At 43.6% G+C, this 17,496-nt stretch overlaps 1 protein-coding gene across 1 annotated transcript in view; it reads right to left on the minus strand.

Moving 5' to 3' along the window:
- Window positions 1-1,009: 1,009 nt before the first annotated feature.
- Window positions 1,010-17,496, minus strand: part of CDH26 (cadherin 26) — a 33,638-nt gene continuing 17,151 nt past the window's right edge. Inside the window, exons 5-19 of the mRNA XM_056844900.1 lie at window positions 17,029-17,176; window positions 14,307-14,473; window positions 13,427-13,555; window positions 11,420-11,605; window positions 11,047-11,315; window positions 10,385-10,527; window positions 8,448-8,681; window positions 7,617-7,841; window positions 7,247-7,383; window positions 5,999-6,079; window positions 4,369-4,437; window positions 3,673-3,786; window positions 3,416-3,502; window positions 2,852-3,041; window positions 1,010-1,188 (exon numbers count right to left, since the gene is read on the minus strand). Coding sequence (XP_056700878.1) covers window positions 1,010-1,188; window positions 2,852-3,041; window positions 3,416-3,502; window positions 3,673-3,786; window positions 4,369-4,437; window positions 5,999-6,079; window positions 7,247-7,383; window positions 7,617-7,841; window positions 8,448-8,681; window positions 10,385-10,527; window positions 11,047-11,315; window positions 11,420-11,605; window positions 13,427-13,555; window positions 14,307-14,473; window positions 17,029-17,176 — 2,358 coding nt within the window. The remainder of the gene's footprint in view (window positions 1,189-2,851; window positions 3,042-3,415; window positions 3,503-3,672; window positions 3,787-4,368; window positions 4,438-5,998; window positions 6,080-7,246; window positions 7,384-7,616; window positions 7,842-8,447; window positions 8,682-10,384; window positions 10,528-11,046; window positions 11,316-11,419; window positions 11,606-13,426; window positions 13,556-14,306; window positions 14,474-17,028; window positions 17,177-17,496) is intronic.

A 17,496-nucleotide genomic window follows, 5' to 3' on the forward strand; every position in this document is an offset into this window, starting at 1 on the left:
GCAATTTTTGGGTACCGTTTTCCTTCTTTAGTAACCTCCAGGTACTAGCTGGAGATCTCCTGCTATTACAACTGATCTCCAGCCAATAGAGATCAGTTCCCCTGGAGAAAATGGCTGCTTTGGCAATTGGGCCCAATGGCATTGAAGTCCCTTCCCTTCCCAAACCCCACCTTAAGAACTTAAGAAAAGCCATGCTGGATGAGATCCAGGTCCATCAAGTCCAGCAGTCTGTTCACACAGTGGCCAACCAGGTGCCTCTAGGAAGCCCCCAAACAAGATGACTGCAGCAGCATTGTCCTTCCTCAGGCTCTGCTTCAGAAACCTCCCGCCTGTAGCGAAGAGGGACCTGGCAACCCTACCTTGAATTCAACTCAGAAATCTGGTTCCTGGCAGCCTGGTTACTAGTGGGTGCTAGGTAGAACATGCATGTCACACCCATCCTGCAGTTGCTCTATTGGCTTGCTATCAGTTACTTGGTACAGTTCAAGGTTCTGATTATTACTACAAAGCCTGCAATGGCCTGGGACCCTCATACCTACAGGATCACCATTCCTGCTATGCTCTCCTGCAACTGTTGGAATAAGGCAACTTGGCATGCCTGTCCAGAGGAGGGCGACCAGAATGGTCAAAGGTCTGGGATCCTGCATGGCGGGGGGAGGGTTGTGGTCACTGGGGATGTGGGGGGAGGTAGTTGTGACTTTCCTGCATTGTGCAGGGGGTTGGACTTAATGGCCCTGGTGGTCCCTTCCAACTCTATGATTCTATGACAATGAGGGGGTGCTATGTAGCCCTAGGTGTGTATATATGCTAACTTCTTAATGACTGAGATGTCTCTGTTTGTCTGTGACTCCTTTTGTCCTTTGTTCTTTCCTCGTGGACCAGCAAGGAGCAGGACCCATCTAATCAGTTTGTTCAGTCACATCTTTATGTGTGTTCTTAGATGAAGCTCATGGGAATGAGACGGTGCAAAGGGAACCAGGTAGGCAAGGCATCTTTCTGAAGAAAGGTATCACAAGTCCTTCATCTCTTCCCACCTGGCAGTTTCAGCCACTTTTGGCACTTTTCCAGATTCAGTTCTCCTTACTGGTGGCGGCGGCGGCACTTCAAGGGCTGCTGCTGACGCCGTGTGCTCCATAACCACACTTCCATCAGCTTCTTCTAGCTCAGGTGGGGGACCAAAACCAGATTCTGAAATTGATGGAGCAGTAGGAACTACCGATTTGGACAAATACCTAGATACTAAGAGGTCAGCTTCTGAAGGGGAGACTACAGATCCCTGCAGGTCCAGTCTTAGATAGTGATCACTATGCTTTTCAGATCCAAAATGTACAACAGCAGCAGGGAAGAGGTTAGCCTGAAATAGGAATGGATCTGGGAGGTGCAATAAATAAATAAAATGAGATCTCTGGATCACAGGACCCATCCATATGTCTCTTCTGTAGAAGCCATGCCATCTTTCCTGCACACACATAATGCCGGATTAGCTGGCCACTTGTGATAGGGAATAACATTCTTTAGGCTTTTCTCTCTCCTTTCGACTGCAATGTAGATGTGAATTGAATCCACCTCAATAAATGTAAGTTTTACCTTTCTGCAATATACTTCTTTGGAGTTTGTTAACTGCCATAATACCATACTTCTGTGACTGCAACCTTTGCTACATTACATATCCTCAATAACAACTTTGCTCGTCTGAGAAAAGCTTTCTAAAGGTTCCTCCCTGCAAATGGGTAAGATCAGCATTCTCTATAGTGGCTCCTACCTATAGGAAGTCAGGAGGGTTCCCACAATGATATCATTCTGAATTTTTGCAAAATCCCAACATACCACTAAGATCCAATTAAGTTATGGCCAAAAGTTCGAGGTTTCTAGACAGTCTATTTTTGTTCCGAAACTCTGCTTTGTGAAAGATTTCAGCATTTCCCTATGTGTAAACAAGACAATTTTTTAATGATAGATTTAATTTTTTAAAAAATTCACCCACATTTATATTTAAAAAATCAATTTGTTCATAGAACGTATGTTGATACACCTCTCAGTCATCAGGGGCTCAACAAGTCAAAAGCCTATGTTGCCCTTTCCATAGAACTAATCCCAATTTCCAGCACAGCTGAATTCTCATTCCCAAAACCAGAGAGTGGATTGCATGAACCAAGTCCAAAGGATAATCAAATCCCACAATCCAAATCCTACCAAAATGCCAGGTGAGGCTCACTTTCAAAGCACAGAGTTCAGCTTCTCTTGCTTTTATGGAATATAGGCTCATCCTATGTGACAACAAGAATTTCCTTTTGCTTAGCAAAGAATGTAACAGTAGGGTTGCCAACCTCTAGGTACTAGCTGGAGATCTCCTGCTATTACGACTGATTTCCAGCCGAAAGAGATCAGCTCACCTGGAGAAAATGGCCACTTTGGCAATTGGACTCTATGGCATTGTAATGCCTCCCCTCCCCAAACTCCACCCTCCTCAGGCTCCACCCCAAAAACCTCCCACTGGTGGCGAAGAGGGACCTAGCAACCCTATGTCACAGTGAATAAACAAAATGGTCCCCTTTTCTCAAATCCTATATATTCAGAAATCCTGGCATAACTGGACATCTGACAGAAAATTGGATTCCCATGAATTTACTTTTTAAAAATGTCCAGCTAAAGACTGCAGTTGAAAAGGGGCTTCAGGATGGAACTGTAATTCCATGGATCTGTACTTCTATTTTCTTACAAAAGGAAAGAGTCCAAGGCACGATGTGGACACACAACTAAGTGCCCTCGGTGTTTGTGTGCATACATAGTGGAAGTCCAAAGGACTCTGGGAGGACCCTGGCAAACAGCCCAGAGTGTTGGAATCATTTGCTGCAGATATTGCTCAGGGCGGCAAACCTAGGCCCCAATGTATCCACAAAGTCAGGAGGCAGGCTGCTGTCATCTGTGAAAGGGAGGGACCACAAGGATTCATTTCCCCCCAGGCTTCCTTCCTCAGCAAAAACGAGAGGTGTGCAAGAAACGATCACGTCGTCCTCTACGCAGGTGATGTGGTGGAGTCTCTGAGAAGAGAGGAAGAACGTTCGGAGAACCAAACATGATAACCTCATCCCTCTTTTTGTGGCTCTTTGGAATCCCTAAGAGGACCTAGAGGAGCAGAGCATGCACCTTTAATGGGCTAGATTTAAGTCCAGGAACCCCTTAGAAGCCAACAAGATAGTTGGGGTATGAACTTATCAAGCTCACTTTGTCAGATATTTTTAGTTGGTGGGACATAATCATGCCAGATTACGTGGGATGTAATCATGCCGGACAGCATTTTCAGTTCAGATCACAGCAGGGCCAAACTACACTGTTATGTCTTTGAAACCAATCTTATTTGAAACAGTTTTTAGAGAAGGGGAAACTAGGCCTCTTCTCAGGATGCCTTTCATACCTGATTCAGCATTTTGTCCACTGTCTCTACAGTGCTGTCCCGTGGTTTCTTTTGGTTCATTCCTTTACTTCGAGAATACGAGCTCCTCTGGTGAAGAACAGAAGAAGATCAGAGCTGCCACAATCTGAAAGCCGTCCCAAAGTTTTTATCACCATGATGGGAAAACTACATAAGCCGTTTTCTAGTTTTAAATAAGGACAGAAAACCAGAGCGGAATCACATTCTCATGAGAGGTAACAGGATAAACATTATCTAACCTGATCCCAGCAAGGATTAGGATCTTCTGCCAGGGCTCTTGTTGGTAGTGCTATCCTTTCATAGGAACGGTCAATGTTCCCCCATGGCTTTGCCTGGATCATTCCTTTTGCATGCTGTGAGAAAAAGAGGAACGCAAGCGATAACAATTTTGAAAAGAATTATTACATAAGAAAAGCCATGCTGGATCAGACCATGGCCCACACAGAGGCCAACCAGGTGCCTCTAGGAAGCCCACAAACAAGATGACTGCAGCAGCAGCATCCTGCCTGTGTTCCACAGCACCTAATATAACAAGCATGCTCCTCTGATATTGGAGAGAACACGTATTCATCATGATTAGTATTCATTTTGACTAGTAGCCATGGATAGCCCTCTCCTCCATGAACATGTCCACTCCTCTCTTAAAGTCTTCCAAGTTGGCAGCTATCACCACATCCTAGGGCGGGAGTTCCACAATTTCATTATGCATTGTGTGAAGAAAGAACATTCTTTGTGCTTCCATTCTATTTTGGGTAGAAAGCTGGCATAGAAATGTCTTAAATAAATAATTAAATCTAGAGAAATTGACTGTGCCGAGAATCACAACATGATGTGCCAGCACTAACAGATTATTTTTTTTAAAAAAACAACAACTACAAATGACAAAGTTCATAGTACAGACGAAGGGTCAGTGCACTGTATAAATCTTTACTCACAGGCAGAATGTCTTCAAAGTGCACTTGACTGGATGTCCGGGAGTGTGAGCTGGTTCTTCTAGTTACCTCCTTAAAAAAAAGTTTGTTGGTTCATTGACATGATGAGAAGCCATGAGACATTTCAGCAACGCAAGACGCAAACAGTCATTTAAATGTCCTAAATACACAAAGGAAGAATGCTTAAAAAAAGAATTAAACGTAACGAAAATCTGAGTTTCCTGTTTCAAGCAATGAGCAGTTCCTTTGACTCACTTCCTTTTTTTGCTGATGCAAAGTGTGCATCCTCTGTGTTTGTGTACAAGGTGTTTGTGTACACGGAGCATTAGCCAAACTGAATTCTAAAGAACTGCAGTTCATGTCGCTTATCAAGATGATGTCATGTTTTTACATTGTGGTTAATATCTGTTGATAAGAGAATGTGCATAAAGGCAGGAGGATGTTTTAATGTATTTTAACTACATCAAAAACCACCTTGAGCTCCAAAAGAAGAAAGGCAGCTAATAAATAATTTAAATAAACAAATATGTGCATGAACTTGGCAACACAACCAGAGAACTGTGCATATTACTCACTCAACAGGCCTGGTCTCCAATAGATATTGGAGAATGTGGACCATGCCAATTGTGTAGTACGACATTTTTACCAGGACTATGTCTAGGCTCTCTGCTTGGGGGTTATGCATATTGTCTAGGCAATGCATGAAATGACACGAAGGTTCACCACATCTAACTAGGTAATGTACAAAACTCTGATCGATACTATATTGGACAATATTCTCTGAAATTTACCGGAGATTATTAGTATTGGCGAGATAACGTGCAGAACCCCTTGTCTGTTGGTGTGGATTCTCCAGTGAGTGAGCAGTCGTTTGGGCAAATCCGTGGTCAACATACTTCTGTATATACATAATGCAACCAAAAGAGTCACTGTCAATGCTCTTGGTAGACAGTGTGATGGAGTGGCTGATTGGCTACATTTAAATTTGGGAAGTCGATGTTCTTACTGCCATTCCACAGGTGACCTTGGGAAAATCTTTCCTTGCTAGCCCCCGTATGCTGCTGCAAAGGTTGATAAATGCAAATCTGACCATTAGTACAGAAAGTGGCAGCTCAGCTTGTGAACCTTTGTAACAATCCTGTGAGATTGCTATTCTTTGGACTTTACAGATGGGAACTGAGGCTGGAAGCGAGCACAGCTTGCTCCAAAACATCCAAGGCCAAGGCAGAGAGACCACTTGAACCCAAGACTTCCAAATCCATGTCATGTTCTCCTGCCACTGGGACACACGGGCCCTTCAGCCAGTCACCCACCAAAACACAAAGGCAGGAAAGCAGTGGGACGGGGCAATCTACAAGCGGAGAGGGTAGCGGCGATGACGTAGGTCAACATCAACCTGCCCTTAGCCCAATAAGAGATGGCTGTGCTCCATGGCAGAAATAACAGAAGTATCAACCAGGCTTCTTTTCCTCTCTCCTACTGACCTCACGTAAGTGGCTTGGACCTATGCCAGACCTGTATTCATTTCAATGAGACTTTTGAAAGGGGAGTTCTCAATGGACGAAACCAGGGTGACGTAAAAGGTTTAGGATGGAGAGGAAAAGAGTGTTCAGCTTAGGAGTGCAGTAGTTACCTTAAGAGTTTGGGGCATATCCTTGCGAATTTCTGAGTGCAAAGTGGATGGTGAAATATGACCCCTAACATCAGGCGTGTCCTAGATGGGAAAGGTGACAAGTTTTAGTGAGAGCTGCACTGGTTAGTGAAATAATCATTTAGTTGCATGTTTTTCAACCACAGGTGCTAGATCAGGAGCCCTTATGAAGCTGCCATTTTTCTTTGAAGAGAGTAAAGACTGCAGTGCTCCTCCCTCTCTTTGCAAGCAAGCTAAGAGGAGCAGAAGGACTGTGGAGAGGATCCCTTTTTATCACAGGCTTGTTCAGAGACTTTGGCTCCTCCTCATTTTGTCACATGACTATGATGTTATGTAACTTCCTGCCAAGGGTGTGCAGCTCAGTGGTCCCCAGACCTGAAAAGGCTGAAGTCCTCTGATTTAGACATAAAGTATCTCTGCAACTTCCTGAATAAAGATAGCAATAATTTATGAGATATAGAGCTTCCAGAGCTCCAGGGAAAAAACTAAACGATCATTCACACCATGCAAAAAGATCAACATTTGCAATTATCAACACTCATGAAAGTACACTTGCCAGAATTAATGTCACCATTTCGAATATGGTAAGATCATCATGTAGATCAGGCGTTGTACGTACAGAAATAGGCACAAGCAGGGAAGTTAAAGTGGGAGGAATATCAGTGCTGCCGACTGCAACATCTAAACTGCTTTTTCTTCACCCACTGTCTCCAGGTTCCAAACTTGGGAACGGCCAAAGGCATCATCCAAAGGGAACAGCCAAAGGGCTCCTGGACCTTGGTTATTATCGCACGGCTCATGCTCTTGAAAGAGCTGGATCACTGGATTCAAGACGAGCCCAATTATGTTACTTTCTGTTTTATTCAAATGGAATATCTTTCTCCTGTTGTTTATTAAACTTGCAAGCAGCTTTGGGTCCCTTCAGGGAGAAAAGTGGTGAACAGAGTAATACAGCAGACATTCCACGACCTTCTTGAAAGAAGGATGGCATTAAAAAAGAGATCGATAGAAGGATAACTGGAAACAGCTGGAAACTGGGAGTGCAACCTTGAGAGGTGGCTTCTGGGGATTGGCTCCCTGCTGAGGGCCTGCTGGGCTCTGCTTCACCACTCTGCCTCTGTATTGGTCAATAAAACCAATACTATGAGAGTAATGGAAGACTCAAAAGAACAGAAACCTTAGAGCTTTTCTGCTCTGAAGCAGAGAAAGCGTGGCGATATCATTGCTCACCTGAGACAGCACTTGTTGGCTTTCTTTGTTGTAGTGGATCAGAGACTGGTTTCCCATTTCACTTGGAATGAAAGGAAAGTCATTCTTGGATGCAGCATCCGAATGGCAGGAACACCACAGGAGGAGGCCTAAACCCACTGCAGAACAAGAAAAGGTGATCTTAGCTTTCTCTCAGGGTCTAGATGTTTCCACAAAGATGCCTTACTGCAGTTGCTAATCTCCAGGTGGGGCCTGAAGATCTCCCAGAACAACGACTGATCTCCAGATGACTGCGATCAGTTCCCCTTCAGAAAATGGCTGCTTTGGTGGGTGGACTCTATGGCATTATAACCTGCTAAGGGTCCTCCCCTCCCCAAACTCCTTTACTCACACACGAGTAACAGGATCGCAGCCAAGATGGCAGCAACTGCTCCACCACCAATTCCTGCTGAGGAATATGCAATCTCTGGATCACATGTGCTCCCATCCAGACAGGGACACACCCTGACATAGAAGCTCTGGTCCCTGGAGAATGCTTGCTTGTCCAAAATACGGAAAGGCACTGAATAGTTGCCAACAGGGAGGCTTCTCAACATCAGCAGCTCAGCTGAATCACCTAAGAAAGAAGAGGAAGAGAAAATAATTCAAAAATTTTTTTGGAAAAGGCAAGAACACTCTAACTACATGATACTATTCATGCCACTAACCTAACATGGTTATAAATGCTGGCTTTGAATTAATAGTCTACTGCCTCGTGACGCAGAGTAGTAAACTGCAGTACTGCAGTCAAAAGCTCTGCTCACGACCTGAGTTCAATCCCGACGGAAGTCGGTTCCAGGTAGCCAGCTCAAGGTTGACTCAGCCTTCCACCCTTCCGAGGTCGGTAAAATGAGTACCCAGCTTGCTGGGGGTAAAGGGAAGATGACTGGGGAAGGCACTGGCAAACCACCCCGTAAACAAAAGTCTGCCTAGGAAATGTCGGGATGTGACGTCACCCCATGGGTTAGGAGTGACCCGGTGCTTGCACAGGGAACTCACTTTACCTTTTACTGGTTTATATATTTATTGTGTTTTATTTTGTAGGCTGCATTGGGTAGGTTTCTAAGTACATAAACACAGTTAAAGAGTTCAACCCACTTTGCAATACTGTGGCGGGGAAAGAACGGAAAAGCATCAGAAGGACGTGGCGCCTCGCTGGAGTTCACCTCACTGGAGAACTTACCAAAGTACCGCCCCAGTTTCCAAACATCCTTTGTGTTCTCCGGGCCCTCAAGCAGGTGGAACGTAAAAGGCCCAGCATGAGGAAAGTCGTCTTTGTCTTCGGCTTCTATCCGGAACGAACCCTCTGCTGTTCCCTCGCAGACCTCCCGAAACGGTGCAACAATCTTTGGAGCATTGTCATTAGTGTCAAACAGGAAAAGCTGGGCGGTGCCTGTGCCAGTCTGGGGTGGAACACCTGAGGGGAAAACGCACCGGGATCAATTTCAGATGCTCGAAAACCCTCGGAGCTGGAAGGGAACGAGAAACGGATTTCGCTCATCGGCGGGTTTTTTTAAGGACATGGCTCACAAAGAAATCTCCTCAGCAAAGACTTTCTGCACTATTTTCCCCTAGAGACCGGATCTGCTGAACACCTCAGGTCCCATGTTGGACCAGCTTTAGGGAGGACGAGGGAACTTATGCAAGAATTTGTCTGGGAGCTGAGAAGGGGGTTATGACTGAGGAGATATTTTTAAGATAACAACTTCTCAACACATTTGTGGACATGTTTGAAGAACATCATGTATGGTGGGCATCTGAGTGCTTGACACCCCTCTGGTTTTTGCCATCTTAATCAGGCAGCAAAAACACAGAGGTTTATCATATCAGTTCCTAGTTGGTCTGCCATACACGGCTGGTAAAGAGCATTCGGCTCAGGTGACACAAATAGTACAAGCCAACAAAGCATGTCTGATAACATAACCAAGTTCATCTTCATTTCATAATTTATCGGTAAACCATGATATACACCTGAATTTATGTGTTGAAACTGAGTCTCACAGCATTTGTTATCTATAGAAATCCCAATAAATTTCATTAACACCAATTTCTCCCAGATTCCCATTATTTACTGATAAATGCCAGGTTTTACAAGAATACAGCAGGAAATTGGGCTGAGCTGAAATGGTTGGGGAGGTCCATCAACAAGAAAAGAAAAAACTTCCAGGAAAACATCCACCAGCTTGGTTTTGGCAGGAATATCCGGCCTTACATATGATGTAAAAATGTTCTCCGAAGTAGTTGAGGCCAGGAAGCATTGCTCTCACTCTGAAATGGCTTTTTGGCATTATCAATTAACCAAATGTGGCACTATAATGTCATCACATTGGCTATGTGATCAGTGATTTCTTGGCCAGGAAAAAGAACCAGCTGCTTTTTGTGTGTGAAATGCACATAGCAGCTCTGGAGAGCAGCAGAGAACAGGAACAAAAATGTAAAAGGTAAGACTTTAGAAAGCATTTTAAAGAACATTTCAAGCCCTTCGAAATGTTCTTTTTCACTACGAGAAATGAAATTTGGGTCCATCCTAATAGAACAGGTCCAGAAATTCCATATTCAATTTCTAATACGACATTTTCTTGCATTTGCTGTATGCAAATTCCAAGAAAATCTTTGTAGACACAATTTCATATTTAGGCTGCCATCCTAAACAAACCAGCCTGGAATTAACTGGTTGGAAAAATGACAGAATTTGGCAACAGTATTGCCTTAAATGAAATGAAATATAAAAACACTCCAAACTAAAAAGTTCTATCGTCAAATCCTGATGTTCTTTTATTTGCTGATTGTAGTTTTGGATACAAATATTATGAAACTTACATGGCATAAAAAGATCAAAAATAAAGGAAAAGAGACAACAGTCTTTCACAACTTTACTTGATCTCTTTGCACCACATACAAAAAAATAAGAATTCTATCAGTAAAGAAGAACAATATTTATTGCAACAGAAGCATTTGAGGCAGTCCAAATGTTACCAAAATAACCAATTCCAGAGATACACCAAATTTTTGACTTATTATGAACTTTCCTTCAACTTTGACTTTTCTTTCTCCACTATGATTGGCAGCTGAAGTGGGATTGGGGAAAGGTTTTCTGTTGCTGTTTGAAAATAAATTTACCATCATCTATGGCATGGATGAGGATGGTGTACGTGCTGCTGTTCACATAGGGAGATTCTCGGTCCAGAATTTCCACAGTCGTCAAGATCCCAGAGCGTTCTTCAACCGCCACCCAGCCTGCTGGGTCAAACGCTATTTGGTATCTTAAAAGAGAAAAGATTTTTTTAAAGCCATATAAAATGGACAGGGCTTGCTCCTCAACCCTCTGTTACACTGAGAATCAAGCTTCATATAGTGAAGAGGGTTTTTTGGTATAAAGACCAAGAGCCGATTAAGCCTTAGCATGGCTTGATTCACCAGTCAACATAGTCCTGCCCAGCCTGCTCTCCAACTTCTACCTACCCACCAGAGCTAGGAAGTGTGGCTTAGAAAAAAATCTGAAGCTAAACATAGGATTTGAGGGAGCTGAAGCAGAGCCAACATGCTACGAGTCTGCCCCTATGGCTTGGGGTGGGCCATGTTTGGAGCCTCCTTCACTATCTGATTAAAAATAACCATGCAATCTGGCGAGCTTCCCTGGATTCCCTACTTAGGGGGCCGCCACAGAAAGGGACACCTATTTTGGACACCTGTACAGCAAGCCACCTGTAGGTGCAGAACTTTTAAGTAAGCCTCTTCAGTGGAGCTTAATAGCTGGGGTACTTTATGCAGAAGTTGCCCACCTTATTGCATTTGGGACTCTGTCTGGATCCTTAGCTGTGTACTGCCCAAGATGGGTCCCAGGCTTCACCCCTTCCTCTCGCCGAAGAACAAGGACAGGAGGATGAAACTGAGGGGCATCGTTTGTGTCGAGGACTGTAATATTCACAGTTGCACCCCTGGGGGGTACACGAAGGCTCCGCACTTGGCCTCTGTCACATGAAAAGAAGGGTTCTTCATTCTCCACAGATATGATGAGGCTCTTCCCAGGGGTGCTGTCATAAACCAAAGGCTGGAAACAACAATGACAACAAAACCCATGAGGAATTTCTGTCTAGGTACACCACCGACTGGTTGCCTCATTAAACGTCTACAGTTTTGTCAAGCTTATTTTACCTTTACGATGCTTAAAACCCCTTCGTTGGTGTTCGGATCTGTCTCAATGATGAAGCTCCCTCTTTCGTTTCCTCTCACTATCTTATATTTTGCTCTCCAACCCGGTGTGTTGCGAGTGTCTTTATCTTCCACGTTGAGGCGTAGGATGTCGCCTTCCTTTTGGCCTTCTGTGACATCCAGTTGATACTGGGAAGGAAAGCGCGGAGAAGGGGATCTACATGAATGAAAGTCACCTCTCAACATTCCACCCCACTTTCTGACCAAGGAACAGAACCCATGTTGACATTCTACATGTAACAATTCTGAATGAATCAGGACCACCATAGAGAAGGGTATCATGAAGACATGAAGACTTATACTGAATCAGGCCCTTGGTCCATTAAAGTCAATATTGTCTACTTAGACCAGCAGCAGCTCTCCAGGATCTCAGGCTGAGGTCTTTCACATAACCTACTTGCCTTGTCCCTTTAACTGGAGATGCCAGGGATTGAACCTGGGAACTTCTGCATGCCAAGCAAATGCTCTGCCACTGAGCCACAGCCCCTCCAGGTGGGTAGCCATATTGGTCTGCAGTAGAAGACCAAGATTCAAGTCTGGTAGCATCTTAAAGACCAACATGATTTCCAGGGTATAAGCTTTCTATAGTCAAAGCTCCCTTCATCAGATACAAATAGGAATGGAGATCCCTGAGTCCTTATATCCCAGTCCGAAGGTGAGAGGGGTGTTGCAAAGAAGGGAGTCAGGATGCAAAGGTACAATACAAAATGTAACCAGCTTAATTACTGCAGGGGAAAAGTCTTAGTGGTGGGAAGAAAGGTCACTCCACAAATGCCCCCAAGGAACCCTTTTACTTTCTTCTTTATAGTGAAATGGTACAGCAACAGAAGTGCTTAAAAACGTGCAGCTGGGATGCCATCCTAGATGTATCTCAGATGACCAAGATAAATTTGATTCCAACATACAACAAACTGATTCCAAATCATGATCTGTCTAAAGGGTTCACGATGGCAAATTAGGAACTGGATCAGTGGTGAAATCAAAAGAAAAATCCATACACCCACAACAGAATCCACATAATATTTTTATGGTGTGTGTGTGTAAAGCGCCATCAAGTTGCAGCTGGCTTACGTTGACCCTGTAGGGTTTTCAGGGCAAAAGACGTTCAAGTGGTTTGCCATTGCTTTCCTCAGCATAGCAACCCCAGACTTCCCTGGTGGTCTCCCATTTGAGTACTAACCACGGCTGACCCTGCTGAGCTTCCTAGATCTGACAAGATCAGGCTAGCCTGGGCCATCCAGGTCAGGGCAATACTTCTATAAGGATGAACCAAATTAGACATATTGCCCCAACCTGGATGACTCACATGATCCAGATCTTGACAGATCTCAGGAGCTGAGCAGGGACGGCCCTGGTTAGTACTTGGATGTGTTGCTACACGGGCAGGCAATGGCAAACCAGCTCTGCCGGTCTCTTCCCTTGAAAACCCTATGGGGTTGCTGTAAGTCTACTGTGACTTCATGGCACTTTCCATAGACCCCAAACGACACATAACAGTGCGATGTAAATGATGTAAAAACCTGCTGTAAAGTGCAAGGCAGACAACACCGGTATTTTGCATCATGTCCAGAAGCCTCCTCCTTTTCCTGTTTTTTTTTAATAGCATCCAGCCTGATGTGCAGTTCTGGAGAAAACAAAATCTTGCATACTTTTATGTGTCATTTGCTCGGTCCTAATAAAAGGAACAATGTGGATTTTGTTAGCGATAGCACATAATCCCAAAAGGAGTCTGGTAAACCTTCACAGGAGGTAGAGCAGGGGTCACTGGGGGAGTGGTGGGGGAGGGTAGTTGTAAATTTCCTGCATTGTGCAGGGGGTTGGACTAGATGACCCTTGAGATCCCTTCCAGCTCCGTGTTTCTATAGCCTCACATTTCATGAATGGGTCCAAACTGAACTCTGTCCCTCCAACATTTCTCATTGCAGTAATTCTCCAGCACCACATCCTTACATTTTCTTTAGTAAATACTGGCAGGTGGCTGTTCGAATCTTCTATTGCAATATTAATAGTTGCCGTTGATGACAGTTGTGGAATTCCATGGTCCGTAGCCTTGATCAGAAGTTTGAAAGTGCTGGGACCCTTGAATACATGAAAAGTCAAGAACATTACTTCATGCACCTTTAGACTGGGGATTAAAATGCATACTTCTCCCTAATACAGTTTAGCAAAGAAATAGGGTATTTTCCGAAATAAAAGGCCTGTTTTCTGTTGTTGTTGTTGTTTTTTGCAGGTATGCGGTTCCCTATCTCCCACCCTAAAAAAAAGAGAGTAGGTCATCTTAAATTTGCATACTAATTAACAGTTATGCCCCATAATTAAAAAAAACATCAAAACAGCCATTTTCTCCAGACTACAGAGATTACTTGTAATCCCAGGTGGTCTCCAGGCCACACCTGGAGGGTGACAATCCTAATTGACACACTGTGTGATATGTGTCTCAAGAAAGAATGGATATGAAGTATCCTTATGTAGAATGTTAAAGGTAAAGGTCCCCTGTGCAAGCACCGGGTCATTCCTGACCCATGGGGTGACGTCACATCCCGACGTTTTCTAGGCAGACTTTGTTTACGGGGTGGTTTGCCAGTGCCTTCCCCAGTCATCTTCCCTTTACCCCCAGCAAGCTGGGTCCTCATTTGACCGACCTCGGAAGGATGGAAGGCTGAGTCAACCTTGAGCCGGCTACCTGAAACCAACTTCTGTCGGGATCGAACTCAGGTCGTGAGCAGAGCTTTGGACTGCAGTACTGCAGCTTAACACTCTGCACCACGGGGCTCCTAGTAGAACGTTATACACACCATATATGTTACTATGGAAATGGTAGGAAATGTACCTCATAATGTGAGCATCCTGAAATGCGTATAAGACCTGTGGATGGTTCAACACTGAAGACAGGCTCTTTCGGACGAGGGGTCTGCGAAACAAGGGAATACGCCACTCGAGAATTGGCAGTACCTTCTTCATCATCGTCTGAGGCTGTGACATGGAAAACCGGCTCATCTAGGATCGGGAAGACAGAAGCCTTTATATCAAACGTTCAGTCACAGTACGGGCATTACTTTTGTCTCCAAGGGTGGCAATTCCTCTCAATTTGTCTCACTCGTGGCTACATTCCCCACTCCCAAAGGCGGGACAACAATCAGGAAAGGTGTCTAGAATAAACATTTGTCAGCTATGAGGGGGCAACAAGACTGTTTTTTGCCACAACAGATGCACCTGGCTATCTCTCTTGAACATGTTACCATAAGTAGATTATGAAAGTCAGAGAGCCAACTCAAATTTTGGACATGAGACCACCAAGGGATCCCTGTGAGGGATGTGAACAGCAAGTCTCTTGATTTCCACAGATTTCTCCTCACTTATCTCCCATCTCATCCACTAAGACTCCCACATAGGCTTCAATCAGACTCAAAATGAACACCCATGCAGCAGTCTTATAATGAATCAGACCATCAGTCCATCAAGGTCAGTATTGTCCATTCAGTCTGGTCATGGCTCTCCGGGATCCCCAGTAGAGGCCTTCCACATCACCTACTACCCCATCCTTTTTAAACTGGAGGTGGCGGGGATTGAACCTGGGCCCTGCTGCATGCAAAGCAGAGGCTCTTCCACTGAGCCACAGCCCCTCCCATCCATGCAGCAGGTGTCCCACCCCATTTCATTTCAACTATTTCCCTATGGTTTGCAACCTCAAGTAGAGCTGGATGTGAGTAAAGGATTTTTTTACGGACGCTTCCATGTATTATGTTGAATATATAATATTGCAACAAATGAACCCACAATGTTAAATCCCCTACAGATTTGCAGAAGAGTGTCTGTACCCTGCCCCCAATAAATGTTTTTTTCCTAACAGAAAGTAAAGAGGACTGGACGTAAGGTGGGTGTGGGGAAATGGCTCACATCAGCCCAATGACAAACTTCCCTGTCAGAAAGCAAAACTTTCCAAGTCATCCCATGTGCCCATTTGGTTGCTGTAGATCAGTGGTTCCCAACCTTTTTTTGACCAGGGACCACTAGGACTTTTTTGTTCAGTGCAGGGACCCCAAGGTTCAAAATAAAAATTCTGAGAATTTGAAAATAAACTTTAATCATAACTGTTAGTTAAACATTAAGCTTAGAATAATATTTGAATATATATATATTTATAATAGAGAACTTTTAATTGAAAATATTAATTTATTATGGGTTTATAACTTTGTTTTGCGGACCTTAATTTAGTTCTCGCGGACCCCTGGGGGTCCACGGACCCCTGGTTGGGAACCAGTGCTGTAGATTCTCTTCCCTTCGGGCTCCTTCTTAGCATTGCATCCTCCATCTTGTTTATTTATTTAGTTTAAACATTTCTATTCTGCCTTTCCACTCAAATAGGGTCTCAAAAGTGGCAAACATTAAAACAGTTCCATGTTAAAACAACATTCATTTTATTTTATATATATATATATATATATAAAATTATATATATATATATATATATATATATATAAAATTATATATATATATATATATATATATATATAAAATTCAATAAAAACAACACCAAATACACACATACAAAACAACTCTTCTTCTACATGACAGCCACACTGCCAAAGTACTTCTACAATCTGATTCCCCCCCCCCCCTTACGACGTTCTTTCATGTTGGCCCGGCTAAATACTTTACCGACAGCGGTCACACGTGGTAGATACCAAAAAATACCCTACAGGAACAGAGTTTACAGCTGTAATGGAAAGTCGCCTGAATCCACAGAACATGTGTTATTGTTCTGTGTGAAGCATCGAGCCAAGCGAGAGAAGTTAATTACACCATGGATAAAAAATTGTGAGGACAGTGAAAGTAGACGGCTAGCCCATCGACTACTGAAGGATCATAACTTGCAGCTCTCTGAAGCAGTTGCTAAATTTCTTACGGTTACTTTGGAGTAATAGTGAATGTAGTGAATGAACGAAGGATTCAGGTTATATAATGGTCTCCCTGGCCTCTATATGGAGCATTAAAGCTGTTTGTAGTTATTATTTGTATAGGTCTGGCCAAAGCATGGCCATTTTATAACTGCCCTGTATTTTGTATTGGATATCCTGTATTTTATATTGGATGTCCCATTTTTGTACTTGATGTTTTAGCTACTATGCCAATAAATAAGGCTATGAATGAATGAATACATGACAGCAAAAATAGGCCAGAAGACAACTTGATGACAGGCCGATTGGGGCTGAATACTACTTCTAGTCAACCATGGAGGTGGTGGGGTGGGGTGTACAGGAAAATACTAGTTTGGAAGTGACAGGGAAAAAAGAGACAAAGCTTCCATGTAGGAGTGCCTCTTTCCTGCATCTATTCTTTGTATATTTGCAAAAAAAAGAACCAAATATTAAAGACAACACACGTTTGTGCTTCAACCAAAGGAATCCAAACTTGGAAACAGCTCCGCACTTGAGAGGAAGGAGGGAGGGAAGGAAGATGGGAGCGCACCAGTAGAGCAAACAAGCTGTGCTCATGCCCAGGTTCAGTTTCATTACTGCTTGTTGTGATGCCGCAGTCTCAAAGATACTCACCTCTCCGGTGATTTTCTTTCACAGTGACGTTAAATTCCTTCTTGGAAAACTTCGGAGCGTGATCATTTATGTCTCTAATTTTAACACTGAAGAGTAAAGATCTGTCCACTATCTCCCCAGTAGCTGTATTTGCAACATCAAAACGTACCTAAAGAATGGACAACGACATGGAAGCCGGATTAGGGAACAGCCAGGAGAAACGGCTTCATGCCTGAAAAGATTTTCTGAGTGTCACAAACATGACATCTTTGGGCACCATCACAAGGCATGATGAACTAGTGCCTCTGCCCTTTAAGAACATTAAACACTTTAAAAAAAGAAAGAAAGAAAATCTTTCTACTTTAATGCACATTTAAATATTAGTTTGATGGTTAATCCTAAACGTTCATATAGAAGAACGGAAGAAGTAATTATGAACAGATGGTAGAAAATAAAATTGTTTGAATAGAATCTAGGATAAAGCAAGGC

Source organism: Euleptes europaea, chromosome 2 (genome assembly GCF_029931775.1).
Source record: "Euleptes europaea isolate rEulEur1 chromosome 2, rEulEur1.hap1, whole genome shotgun sequence".
Taxonomy (NCBI): domain Eukaryota; kingdom Metazoa; phylum Chordata; class Lepidosauria; order Squamata; family Sphaerodactylidae; genus Euleptes; species Euleptes europaea.